Source organism: Nuphar pumila, chromosome 8 (genome assembly GCF_984573655.1).
Source record: "Nuphar pumila chromosome 8, dmNupPumi1.hap1.1, whole genome shotgun sequence".
NCBI lineage: Eukaryota > Viridiplantae > Streptophyta > Magnoliopsida > Nymphaeales > Nymphaeaceae > Nuphar > Nuphar pumila.
The window spans coordinates 87932032-87945291 of record NC_143256.1 but is presented as its reverse complement, the minus strand read 5'-3'; the positions used below and the strand labels follow the sequence as shown (position 1 = coordinate 87945291).

Genomic DNA, 13260 nt, shown 5'->3' with positions numbered 1-13260 from the left:
TCTCAAGCGAACTGAAACTCCGGGTTAGAGTCCTAAAATTTTAGGACTCTGAGATTTTGGATTTTAAAAGCCAAATGAAGGAGTTTTTGAAAAGATTTTATCAGAAATGGTGGAACGAGTCAGAAAATACAGTCAGGGTTAGACTCCTCACTCAATCAGAACTCTGAAATAGAGTTCTGGATTAACTGGACTCTACAAAATGACCTAATTTTTGAAAACAAATAGAAAGGAACAAAAATGGAAGTAAAAACAGACTTCAAAACAGACTTCTGACTGGACCAAGACTCCTGGACAGAGTCTTAATCGGACTGAAACTCTAGATTTTTTGGTATTTTTCTGAAAAATAGATGAAGAAAGTTGTGAAAACAGTGAAAACAATAACAAATATTGAAATAAACCAGAGTTCTGATTCAACTGAGACTCTGGAGACAGAGTCCTAATTGAACTAGGACTCTCAGATTTTTGAATTTTCTGAGAAAACAAATAAGAGAATTTTGAAAAACAGTTAAAAACAGGATAAAATTGAAGTTTTGGTTAGTATCATTGGCCCTTCTTAAACATTAGCAAGCACGGTAAACATTCACCCCTATCTTTTGAGTTCTCAGTTTGACCTTTTTTTGTCATAGCCCGATCAACAAAGTAAAAGCAGAAAAGGCACAAAAGCGCACAGGAGGAGACGGATGAAAAGATATAAGCTCATGAGAACTATGATCTTATGAATTATAACCTGAAAGACTTTTGTCGAAAAGACTATAATACATACATCTTAACAGCCACTATAATGGGAAACAACCCCAAACTAAAATTATTATATGGAATGAATAAGTGAAGCAAAAAAACAAAAAAATGCAAGACTAAAAAATCCAAAATGGAAAAAAAAAATGTCATGGACCCGACACTGGAGGAGATGGCAGTTCGGACTGTGGACTCAATCAAGATTGCTTCTTTTGCATCTTTGCTCTTAACTGCCTGATTTTAGCCTCTACTCTTGCTGTAAGCCCAATCTTTGTCTTCTGCCGGGCCTTGGATCTTTCTCTTCTCCACATGTGCTCATCCTCAACATCTTTCTTGTAGTACTTGATCTCCTGTATGATATGGTGGTCCAGGGGATGGAATGTCCTTTGGAATGAGATATGGGAAAAATAGGGGAAGTTGCAGGTAGCAGTGATCAAAAGGGTTACAATCCAGTAGATGGGTGCAGGGGCAACCACATCTATAAAAATCCGGAAGGAGTTTCCCGTTATGGATGGTGATAACATGCCATAGAGAAGCAGAAAGAGATACCAAGCGCAGATGCTTCCCCATACAAATAGATGCTGAATCCACGTGAAATGACTCATGGTAAGGGCAATTTGACAATTCACTGTCCAGATGATACAGGTGAACATGGTTGCTCCAACAGTGGCCATGTCTGCAGTCTCACCCCCAGCACGGAATGCTTGCTCTCCGAGGATAAAAACGGTGGGGAAAAAAATTATAAGGGAAGAATATAATCCATTCACCATCCAACCAAAAATCCTATACCCATCGAAGAAGAGATTCTTTGATCCTTGTTGGTACAATGCAGGAAACTAGAGACAACAGATGAATCAAAAGAACAAGGGTGAGCCAGACACAGTGAGCATAACCCTGTTTTTTCAGCATTAGCCAAAGATGATGTGAATGAACCTACCTGCAAGCAGACCTCAGAGGAAACGTCTTGCTCAAACACTCCCAAGGATATAACTGGTAATGAAGTAAGAATGACATTGAACAGAAGCATGTACCAATCATCATAAACTGACTGCCCCGAAAAGCCAGTGAACGCCTCAAAGTAGAAGATGGTAAGCCCAAAGGCAATATTTTTATAGAAGAAATAGCAAATCTGAAGCAGTTCAAGGAACATATTTTAGATAACCACATCCAGTGCTAAGTATGGAGCTGATAATATTAAGAAATGTCTCACCATCTGAGCTATCCGCTTATAACACCAATGTCCATGGACTACAAGAAGCCTCTCCAGAAATCGAAACTGAGAGATGGAGAAGTCGCTAGCCATCACTGCCTGCAGAAGAATAAAATCATGAGCGCATCTAAATATTTTTTCAGCTGTTGATGCAAAAGCAATTATTTGGAGCCTACATCAGCATATTTTCTTTTGATCACGTCAACATTTTACATGATATTAGGAGTGCTGGGGTATTTCTATCACTCGGTCATGTATCCATGGTAAAAAGAGTTCTAACCAGAAAATAAAGTTGACCTTATGTCACCTTTAGACAGGCGTTGGAATAAAAAAAAACAGTGATGGAATGTTGAACAGCCCAAACCTTGAAAACAGTGCTTCATCACATGCATAAGTTCTGGCATGTGTGTGTGTAGGCATGCATGTGCCTGCACATTTGCATGCAGAGGATGATGGTCAGGACTCTCCAAATGTTAGGTTGGGTTAAGATTTTATGTTAGCACTTATTGAAGGAACACAAGTTTAGCAGCTCCATCATGTTTTACACTTACCAATGATCTCAAAATATCATACATTAAATTTTAATATCTATATATATACATACAACTTCACAAGTATTTAAGTCAAACCAATTATTGTTGATATTTTGGTTGCATCCCTTAGTGATTTTTGTTTCCTGCTCTTATTCATAGATAGGCGATATTTTGAAAATATAGCGATAATATAGTTGTAAATTCATAAAGCAATATTAAAGGCAAAATATCATGATATTTTGAAAATATCAGAAATTTATATATGTCACGGTATTATAGCAATAATATCACGATACTATGAGTTACCTTTTACTTTTTTACTTTTCTATATCTTAACTATGTTTTTCTTCTTGATTTTATATTTTTTACTTATTTTCTCATTATATGTGCATTTTATTATCTAAACATGTTATTTTTCTTACTTATTTCTACTATTTTTATATTTTTAAAATTTAAAATTTTTTTAAGCACCGAGTTTTTCCCAAGATTTATCAACTAAACCAATATTATCACGAGAAATTACCTCGCTGAGATATAGCCAAGACCGATATTTGTGACTATGCTCTTATTCACTTGATCCATGACCTGCTCTGGATATAAGGCCCATACCACCTACAGCCATGTTTCTGTTCAGGGAAATTTTCAGGTGGGTAACTAACATTGTATGATTTCTTAAAAACTGCCTATACTTTCCAAAAATAAATTCCATTACCTTAAGTATTGGTTTTTGAAAATGATAAAAAAATGCATGTCATTACTTTTTTAAATCATTATAACTATGGATAGCTATTTGAATCTCTCTCTCTCTCTCTCTCTCTCTCTCTCTCTCTCTCTCTGGCCGGTCTGGCAGAGCCTTATCACTTCACTGCTCATATAACAAAGAAGAAGGATGGAGAAATTCTAGATCTTGTCATCCCTTGGCATTTAATGGCTAGAACAGGAAATCCAACCTTCCAAAGAAGCAAGGCCCATACCCACCACAACTTTTTCACAAGTTTAAGAAACCTAACGCTGAATTGCTTGGAGGGACAGAAGTCACCGAGGAAGACAGATTATATCTTCTTAAGGCAAGTCTCATTCTCAATCTTTTCAATCATGGTAAAGTGCACAACTGGATTCCCCATAAATTCTATGATTAATGCTTAATCTCATTCAATTTTAGAGTTAAACATTGAAAAAGAAACTTGATCCTCGGCTGGAGCTTGGATTAGGGGTTGGAGTTGCTTCTAGGAATATGATCATCAAGATGACAGTAACTTTTGTTGTTGAATTATTACTGATGATAGGTCCACACAGAAAGGGACAGGAAAAATAGTCTTTTGACAGGCATGAAAGCAAAATAGTTTGTTCATTGTCACCCTTACAGTTTTCATCTACAACAGTGGTGGACTGGTTTCAACTTAAGATCGTGAAATGCCTTTATTGAAAAGGTAGAAACCTTTTAGGGAATCCGGCAAATGTTAGGTACCTTTGGAAATTTTGCTTTAATGTTATGAAGTGCAAATGTGACAATCTATGGATTATTTTATTCATATAATAAATTGTAATGTTCTATACATCCAAAGAACTACTGTAGTATAGTGATATCAAGGGAAATAATGACTAGTGATTCAGCCAATGGATTCATGAGACACAAGCCTTAGAACATAGAGCGTCTCTAGATTATCAGAAAGGAATAATTCAAGTTGTAGGTGAACGCTAAGCTGCCTCATCCTCATTGCCTAGACTTAGCATATGCAACCACCATGAGAAAGATAGTATAGAGGCTTTGCCTCTCAAGTGTGTAAGAATGCAACTCAATAATCATAGAATGGAATTTAAACAAGCAATCTTTAGGTTGTTTACGCTTTGCTTCATAACAAACATTGAACTAAGCTCGTCACAAGCTTGACCAGCTAACCTTGAACTTTATTTGGTTTTATTTATGAACTTTATAACAAGTTTGAGCTCTATTCAGAACTAAGGTAAATATGAATTTTTTTTAATCACTCCTACATTATCCATTCTAAGACAACTATTGTAAGATAACCTGAATAAATAAACTACAAATGCAGAATAAAACATATACAAAACCAGCATTGTTGAGCATGATGATGCTGGTGAGTCGGTGACAGACTCCAGTTGAGGAGCACAACATGAGGGTGCTTACTGCAGCTTCATGCTATACTAACCTATTAGAACCTGCTGTCAGCTAGAGAGAGAGTTTCTGCATTGTTCATTTAGGTAGCTGTGGAGGAAAACATGGTTCATTTCTACAGACGATGTAACTATGGAGCCAAAGAGCCTTAACATGGACATTTCTAAAGACAAGTCACCTTACCAGTCTACCTTGATGAAGAAAGGGATCTACTTTCCCAACTCTTTTATAATGTGCTGCAGAAATTATCAGTATATCTTATTTGGTTCTGCTCCTCCTTTCAAATATGCATGAATTGATGTGATGGCTCAGGTTCAGCATGCCACTTGTTTCTAAAATCTTATCTTCAGTCATGGATTAGAAACAAAGGCAAAAGATAAGGGATGGTCTGGAGTTGGTGGCTATTTGTGGTATAACACTATAATTTTCCTTCAAACACATTAAAGATTGGTGTTGCTTGAGCTGAGCTTGATTACCTATTGAAGTCAAATCTATGCTGAGCTTGGACTGTTAATTTAGCGAACTTAATTGTACAACATACTTTTTATTCTCTTTTTTAGGAATATGACTAATAAAAAGTATATAACTTTAATCTTTTTTTGTTGTTATATTCCTTAAAAGACTGATACTTCTGTTGTAAAGCTGGCAGAGAAAACTAGAAAGGTTCATTTAATGTTTGAGAGGGGTGGAGAGAATAGGGAAGGATAGAGATTCTCAGTAGGGGTTTGAGAGAAGAAAAAAAGAAGAGCTTGAAAGGAGCTGCCTTATCCATCCTCGTGGAAGTAATGAACATAAAAAACTAGAAAGATTACTTATCTTCCCTAGCTCCAATGTTCTTTTGAAAACCTCTTTCAGGTATTTCATTTTCATAAGTTTTCATCAGGAGAGAAGAAACTTGTTTTTTTCCTTCCTTCAGTTCTTTTAGGGTTTCTCTCTAATTCGTTGTTCCTTTAAGTATCTTCTTGTTGGCTGTCATTTTTTTATAAGCATGAACTATGGATTTCTTTTATATACTTTTATCAGTTTATCAACATCATTACTTTATCCCTGTTAGATTAGTAGAGCCAGTATTTGTTACATTTACACCTTGGAATTTGTTTACTGTCTGATCATCTCATATTGAGTTTCTTCTTGTTTCAACTGTACTTATGTTTTGATTACCAATCCTACAGCACAAGGTGCCTACAAAGTTAAATGGCATCTATACATATAGCATAAAGTCGTATATACCCATGTATACTCGCTTGTCAGAGAACAATGCGTACATGTAGATTTAATGTTCATAGAGTTTAACTTCATGTATATTGATTACTGCTTCCTTGCATGTTATAGTTAAAATCCACCATTCAGTAAATTTTAGAAATTTTTTATGATTTTTCCTTAATAACTGTGATACACGCATCCAGATATGTTTTACAACTTGTCCTTACTACAAATTGTGAATCTTCAGACCATTAAAACAACCCACAGCTTATACATAACTCATTTTTTCCCCCCGGTTTCATGCCACTTTGCCAGGCTGAGGAAGGCAGTTCATTCAATGTGTTGGAAAAGTTAGTGTTATTGTTCTACACCTAAGTCACATGGGTGCGGGTGCGGGAGCGAGTGCGGGGATTCGGCACTTCCAAAAAACCCAGGTGTGGGGGTGCGCAAAAAAAAATTAAAAAAAAAAATATATATATATATATATATATATATATATATATATATATATATATATATATAGAGAGAGAGAGAGAGAGAGAGAGAGAGAGAAAGAGAGAGATAAAGGGTCCGGGTTCCCCCAACGCGGGTCCTGGGCAAGGCCGTTCTGTTCCGGGCAAGGCCTAATCAATACCACCACCAGCTAGGCTCACGTCACTTTCTAGCAAAATAATTAACTGGCCGGGCACGGCCTTGACCTTAGCTGCCCGCCCTTTCCCCTCTGACCCACAAACCTCATTTCACCACATCAAGTGCTCACGTCATTTTTTTTATTGTAATGGTTATAAAGAAGATCAAACCAAGACCCATTAGTTTAATTTAAGTAGAATATCATTGTATCTCCTTGGTCAGGATGTAATTACTCAGGCTTTAAAATCACCAGTCAATATCTTATTAGTTTTGACCTCTATTTCCGTGACCGTACCGCCTCCACCCATCTTTTCTACCTTTACATTTTTAGATTTCTTTATGACATATAATAAGATATTTGGAGATTTTGTGTTTTGCGCTTTTTCCTTCTGGAAGTGGAGGTGAGACTAGTTGGGGGGAATTAGTTAGTGCATCACGTGAAGGAACTTTGGTTAGAGTCCCCAACCCTGGTTGGGTGCAACACTCGAGACATGTCAAGGGTTAGTGTGATGTGATTTGAAGTAATAAGGGGCAGCAGCGTTAGCTTTACTAATTTGTCCCAAAAGCCGAATGTTGGAAGCATGGGAAGCAGCAAAGGATGAAAGGGGGAGATTGGTTGCGCATCAGAGACCGGGGCAGTAGTAGTGCAGGCACAGCAGGGAGCTTTGCAGGCGCAGCAGCAGCCTTGGCCGTGAATGATTCCGGTGAAGAGAGGGAAGGTATTAGTCCGGCGCCTCAAAAGCTGTCTCGCACCGATGTGTTCCCCTTTAGAATGCCTCCCTTCTCCCGTTGTGACAACAGCCCCACCTTTTATAACAGTGAGGGCAGGTCGAGCGATTTATACGATGTCCCCAGTGGTGCAGTTGCAGCAGGAGCTACTGCAACAAGGACTCTGCAACCTTTTCCTATTGCCTTCAAATCCCCAGGTATCAACTCTAAAACAACACCCCTTCCAAAACACCCTTTGCATTTTTCCGGCACCTCTGATTTGTCCAAAGAATCACCCTTGTACCATTTCATAGGGCAAAATTTAAAATAAAAAATAAAAAAGATGTATCAAAATGACCCTGGGTGTGTTGACCGCACCGGGTGCCGCACCCGCTCCCGCACCCACATCGTGTCCCGTCGACGCGGGTGCGGTACCTGTCTAGCCGAATCCCTGTGATATAGTTCTACACATTGCACACATAAATCATGAATTTCAAGGTTTGGATAAACTGATAAAAGATAGATTAGAAACATGGAGACACTGCATTGCATTACCTGCATTCCCTCTACTCCACTAATTCCAACACCAATATCTGCCTCCTGAATCATGCCAACATCATTGGCTCCATCACCAACAGCCAAAGTTGTTTTACCCGTTCCTTCTTTAACCAGTCTTGTCACCTAGACAGGTGGCAAACCACCAATAATAAAGAAACAAGTTGAAACAGCTTTTCTCTATATGACTTACAGGAGTGTGAAGAAACTGGAAGTTTATAATACATTGAAATATAACCAAAATCAATGTTTACCAGTGCCTTTTGCTTTGGAGAAACACGGCAACAAATGATAGATGCACATTCTACTGCCAAACTCAGGAAATGATGCTTTAGATCATCCTCCAAGGCATAAGATAAAGCCTTTCCATCAATGATCAAAGCAAATGCAGCATGAGGGTCTTTCTCAAGCCTGATCATTTGTGCAGCATTTGTTATTTGCAGTAAAATATTTTCTTTCACAGCCTGATCAGTCACCAAACAAACGAACAAAGCCTGACAATAAATATCTTGGTGATCTATGCTACAAGAATACACTAAACAATTTCTTCAGAAAATGCAACAAATCTTACCTTGTTGTGATCTTGGTTTAGCAATTCCGTGTTAATTGTAGTTAAGCAGATCTGTTTCATGCCTTGGCGAAGCAAACTGCAAGCATATCTGCAACAAATTGTAACTAGCTCAGCAGCCAGATCTGCCAATGCAAACTAAATTATTCCATGTTGTAACTAGTTGAAGCTTACCCGATGTTGATTGCAGTCTCCATTTTGTCACCAGTCAGCACCCATATCTTTAGACCAGCCTGGGCAAGTTTATCTATACACTCAGGAACCTGTGACAGAAGAAAAAAGAAAGGCTTGATTGAGGGAAACAAAACATAAAAGTTTTGGAATGGCATCATGCTAGAGTTAACAGCCACACACATGCACGAGAGAGAGAGAGAGAGAGAGAGACCCCCTTCTGCAATTTATCTTCAACAGCAGTTGCACCAACCAGAACCAAATCCTTTTCCATCAACTCTGACACCCGTTCAAGTAAATGTTCCCGGTCGGGCCCTATGGTAGTCCTTGCTTTGAGAAAATCTGCATTCCAAGCCAAATAATCGGACTCTTCAAGCTTCCTGTAAGCCAGAGCTAATGTACGCAGTCCTGCTTCTCCATATTCATTTAGATGCTTATTTGTATCCTGCTCGTATTTCCTCCCATTTTTTGCCAGCCTTTCAAATATTATGCTGCATGGTTTAAGGTACTACATAAAGATCAAACACGTTGAAAGACTCGAATGAACATATCTTTGGAGAAATTGCAACTCATCTGTTGGAAGAACTTAGCCTACTATGCCCACAGGAAATAATAAACCAATAGAACCACAAAATACATGGCCAGCACCTGGATATTTTCATTAGAGCTACAATAACCTCCAAATAAAAAAAGTGCTCCATTTACATTGAAAACATGAAGCATTAATTAAAGGAGGTAAAAAAACTCAATACAAGACTAAAAGCCAGCAAGTTCATGAATGAACAATGAATTTCCAGGAAGAGAGTCTGCATACAGACCTGTCAGCACCCTTGCACAAAAGAAGAATCTCTCGATCCTCAGTTTGCACAATTACAGACATCCGTTTCCTTTTGCTGCTAAACTCCAATAAGTTGAGTATCTTGTACTCTCTACAAATGTGTCAACAAAGAAAAAGTAACGTGCCAAAATTGTTTCAGGAAAACAGGATAAGGTTAAATTATGAAAACTGCAAAAAAACAGTTAGATTCCTAACCTCTCAATTGGATGTGCAGGAGAAGGATAGAGCTCCCGAACAAAAACACTTGTTTGTGTTCTCTTACAGAATTCAAAACCAAACTCTCTTGCAGCAACAAGAAATGCGCCTTCATCTGGAGATTCTACTTCATAGTTGAAGCTACTAGTGTCTGGATTCAGCTCGGGGATGGCACTGTGACAAAGCGATAATATGCGAAAGAACAATAAAATGATATCCGCATTGGGTTCGTTTAACCAGTTCCCATTCATGAGCCGGTCATCTTCAAAGTTAAATCCTCTTATCGATGGTTTTTTGGTATTGCCAGATCTGGAAGTAGTTATAGACTCCAACACTATTTCTGAAGCCTGGAGATTTTCTTCTTTTTCTGATGAGTATTGACAGTCTCGGCCATCTGTAGAACCAGTTTTCTGTCTATTACGATCAACAGCCACATGCTTTGCCGCAGCAATCTCTACTTCACTAGAGCCGGTACCATATGATACACCAGCAATTGAGCACTTAAGAAAGTCCATCTGGTTGCAAGTTAGAGTACCTGTCTTATCTGATAGAATTGTATCAACCTGCCCAAGTTCCTCATTCAAATTTGATGTCCGCGCCTGAGCTGTGTTTCCGGTTTCCTCATCATACATTTGGAGGTCTTGGTTGATAAATGTTGCTTGCAAAACCTTGACAATCTCAATTGAAACATAAAGGGAAATTGGTATCAGGTACCCATACAGGATTAGAGCTGTGACTAGATGAAAGACCCCAGATAGAGCAGCTTTGCTTGGGTCATACAAATTTGTTTTATGTTCAGGTTCCAGGTACCACCATTTTGGCATCAAAAACTTTGTCTTCACCGCAAAACCAACAGAGCTGATTAATGATATCAAAACAAGAACTGTGAAAAGGAAATATATGATATAGTCCATTTTCTTTTCGATAGTGCTCCTTTTGGATGGGGATTTTGTCCCATTCTGCATAACTTTGCTATCATGACCAGTGAAAATTATCACCCCATACACATACTGGGTATTCCGAAGCTTTGAGTCCCTAAGGAGCACCTGACTTGGATCAATAGGGAAAACCTGTTGTTCGTACTCCAAATTTCCAACAAATGTGTAGAGATTAGGGTTTGGATCTTCACATCTAATTGTTGCCACAAAATCCACAAATGCCACATCATCATCCAAGGGCAGGGTTATCTCCAAGGCTCTTTTAACCTTCAAGTTTGTTTCGCCATCTAGATTCATGGTCTCGACATAACAAATCCCGTCTTCATAACTGGATGACAGTAAGAGTAGATCAGCTGGGAAAAACTGATCTTTCTCCACCTTCACAACATCTCCAACCTCAAGCTTCTGCCAGCTCTTGTTACCAAACTTCCCTTCCCCTCTATGAACACTTACCTTTCTGCCATTAACTTTCATGTCTTGCATAAACCGTCGCCAATCTTCCAGTGCTTCCTTTAACATACTGAGCCCCACAACGAAAACCAATGGAGCAATCATGCTGACAGCAGAAAAGGGACTTACGGGGGTTAGTGACAGAACAGCAGCCAAAAGGAAATACAGATTGGCAACTCGACGGAACTGTTCAAAGGTTGCCTTTGGTAAAAAAGTAAGGGCATTGTACTTTGTTGTTGATATGTAATTGCTTGGGTACCTAAATGGTTTCTTCTTGTGCATTTGTGGTTGATTACAATGGACGACCCGTGAAAATCCAGGACCTTGGAGGGGATATGGGCCATCTGACTCTAAGACACTTGGTCGGATACAAGAGAAGGTGTAGAGTTTGCTCCATCGTATTTTCCCTCTTTTCTTCCTCTCCCGTGCCATCTTCTCTTTTCACCTTAAACCCAGTGAAATAGGTTTGTGTCCATCCCAATCATAAGTGCCCATATGAACAGGATCAATAGTAATTCTAGCTCGCCAAGAACGCTACTGGGCAGATAAATGAAAAATCCAAGGCTGAAGACTTAAGTGTGGAAGCATGAAGAATCTGAACATCAATACAAGGAAGAACAAAGTTAGGCTTTGCCCACAAGTGAACCTCCACACCAACCCCCACCCACCGCCCAAAAACCAAAAGGGGAAAAAATTTACATTCTTCGCCCTTTCTTACGACCCATTGCTGAATAATGGTGAACAGGACCTTTAAGTGCCGGTAAAATTGGCTTACAAACCAAATGGAAGTAATACAGCTGAAAGTCTCAACTATAAGAATGCAAGACAATCTGAAATTTTGATAAAAGGAAAATGAAAAGCTTGAACTTTCTAACACCTATTTATTCACACTCACAGAATAAATATAAAGAACATCATATCAAGTAGCTATTGATTTTCTAATAAAAATTTTACTACCTATACCCGTTTGAAAATTATTGAGTTATAAGATGGCCACTGTCAAACCAAAAACACCAAATCGAGGCTCGGTTGATTATCAAGAACACCAAATAGAGACCCATTTGATGCTCCAAACCTAGTCTACTTATGCAGATATACCATATCTTTCGATTGGGAATCACAAAGATCACACGATAATGCTTTACAACTCCGATCAAGTCTTCCCTCTTTGTTTGTTTGTCCTTTTTGGTTTCCCCTTTCTTGCCGTTATCTCTGTTGCCACTCTACCTCTTTCCCTAAATGAGTCGTCCTCCTTCCTCCTTTCTGTCTAAAACCGCCTAGAAAAATGCCTGCAGGTTCTCAGCTTTTGTCGTCGCATTCCTCTTTGGACAAAAGCCTCAAGAAGATCATCTCCCTCGTGATTTCAGGGGTTTATTATCATCATCATCATCATCATCATCATCATCATCATCATCATCATCATCATCATTATTATTATTATTATTATTATTATTATTATTATTATTATTATTATTATTATTATTATTATTATTATTATTATTATTATTATTATTGTTGTTGTTGTTGTTGTTGTTGTTGTTATTCTCTTTATCATTTTAGTGTGTTAATAGTTTTGTTAAGTTAGACGCAACAATTGAATCACATACAATCTTGTTTTTATGAATGTGCACATAGTTTTGGGATTTTGCAATTCAGCAAAATGGGTGTTCCCATTTTCTACAATTTTTAGGCACCTAACAACCTAAATCTGGAACCATTGTCCCCATCTTCTGAGTTTTCTCTGGCATGCATCAACCGAAACAATCGACAAAAAGCCAAACGGCGAAGCTCAAGCCCCATTCCTACAGTGATAAACCCAATTGAAATGGAAATTCCCATCCGATGCACAGATCAAGAACCCAATATGCAAATCCAGACGAGATGAAGAGATCTTCCACAACAAGGAATTCAAAATAAGGATTGGCACGAGAAAACCGAAATCTCGGACGGACGTCCTTATTTCTGAGATTTCCAGCACCGACAAGTCGAATCCGGCAAAAATTCTTTGTATTTCACACATTTTTTCAGGGTCGCAACACAATCTGAGCATCGACTACGTACCTTTCCGGGCCGCTCGATCGATCTCTCAACCGTGGCACGTTCGTCCGCAAGGAGAGGCGAACTCGAGTCAGAAGACAGTCAACAGAAGAAAAAGGAAAGAAAGAGCAAGCGGAGAAGAAGGAAAGGAGGGCTCCGACGACGTCTCTCTCTCTCTCTCTCTCTCTCTCTCTCTCTCAGCGGAGAAAGGTAGGGAGGAGGAGGGAGGACGTCGGCGTCGTCTAATGACTAATCACAAAGCGAAGATCTTTAACCGAGAAGGCGTCGTGAAAAACACTACAGTACGCAGGGACAGCTTCCGACGCTAACCTCAACAGCCTTTTAATAAATC

The 13260-nt window shown here is 38.7% G+C and overlaps 1 protein-coding gene across 1 annotated transcript; it reads right to left on the bottom strand.

The window, feature by feature from the left end:
• Positions 1 to 681: 681 nt before the first annotated feature.
• LOC149830005 (putative phospholipid-transporting ATPase 4) lies at positions 682 to 12993 on the bottom strand. Its single transcript, XM_090016244.1, has 11 exons — positions 12933 to 12993; positions 9484 to 10977; positions 9269 to 9379; positions 8665 to 8941; positions 8454 to 8542; positions 8283 to 8370; positions 7966 to 8205; positions 7712 to 7837; positions 1946 to 2044; positions 1673 to 1864; positions 682 to 1571 (listed from the first exon to the last, which is right to left on the bottom strand). The coding sequence occupies exons 2-11, from the start codon at positions 10974 to 10976 to the stop codon at positions 933 to 935; spliced, it is 3354 nt and encodes a 1117-aa protein (XP_089872370.1). The 5' UTR covers position 10977; positions 12933 to 12993; the 3' UTR covers positions 682 to 932.
• Positions 12994 to 13260: the final 267 nt, after the last annotated feature.

Coding starts and splice junctions, on each gene's coding strand:
- LOC149830005 (XM_090016244.1), bottom strand. CDS start 10,976: ATGATTGCTCCATTGGTTTTCGTTGTGGGGCTCAGTATGTTAAAGGAA. Junction 9,380..9,483: donor CCTGCACATCCAATTGAGAG/GTTAGGAATCTA, acceptor ACACATTTGTAG/AGAGTACAAGATACTCAACT. Junction 8,371..8,453: donor GAGACTGCAATCAACATCGG/GTAAGCTTCAAC, acceptor AATTTGTTGCAG/ATATGCTTGCAGTTTGCTTC.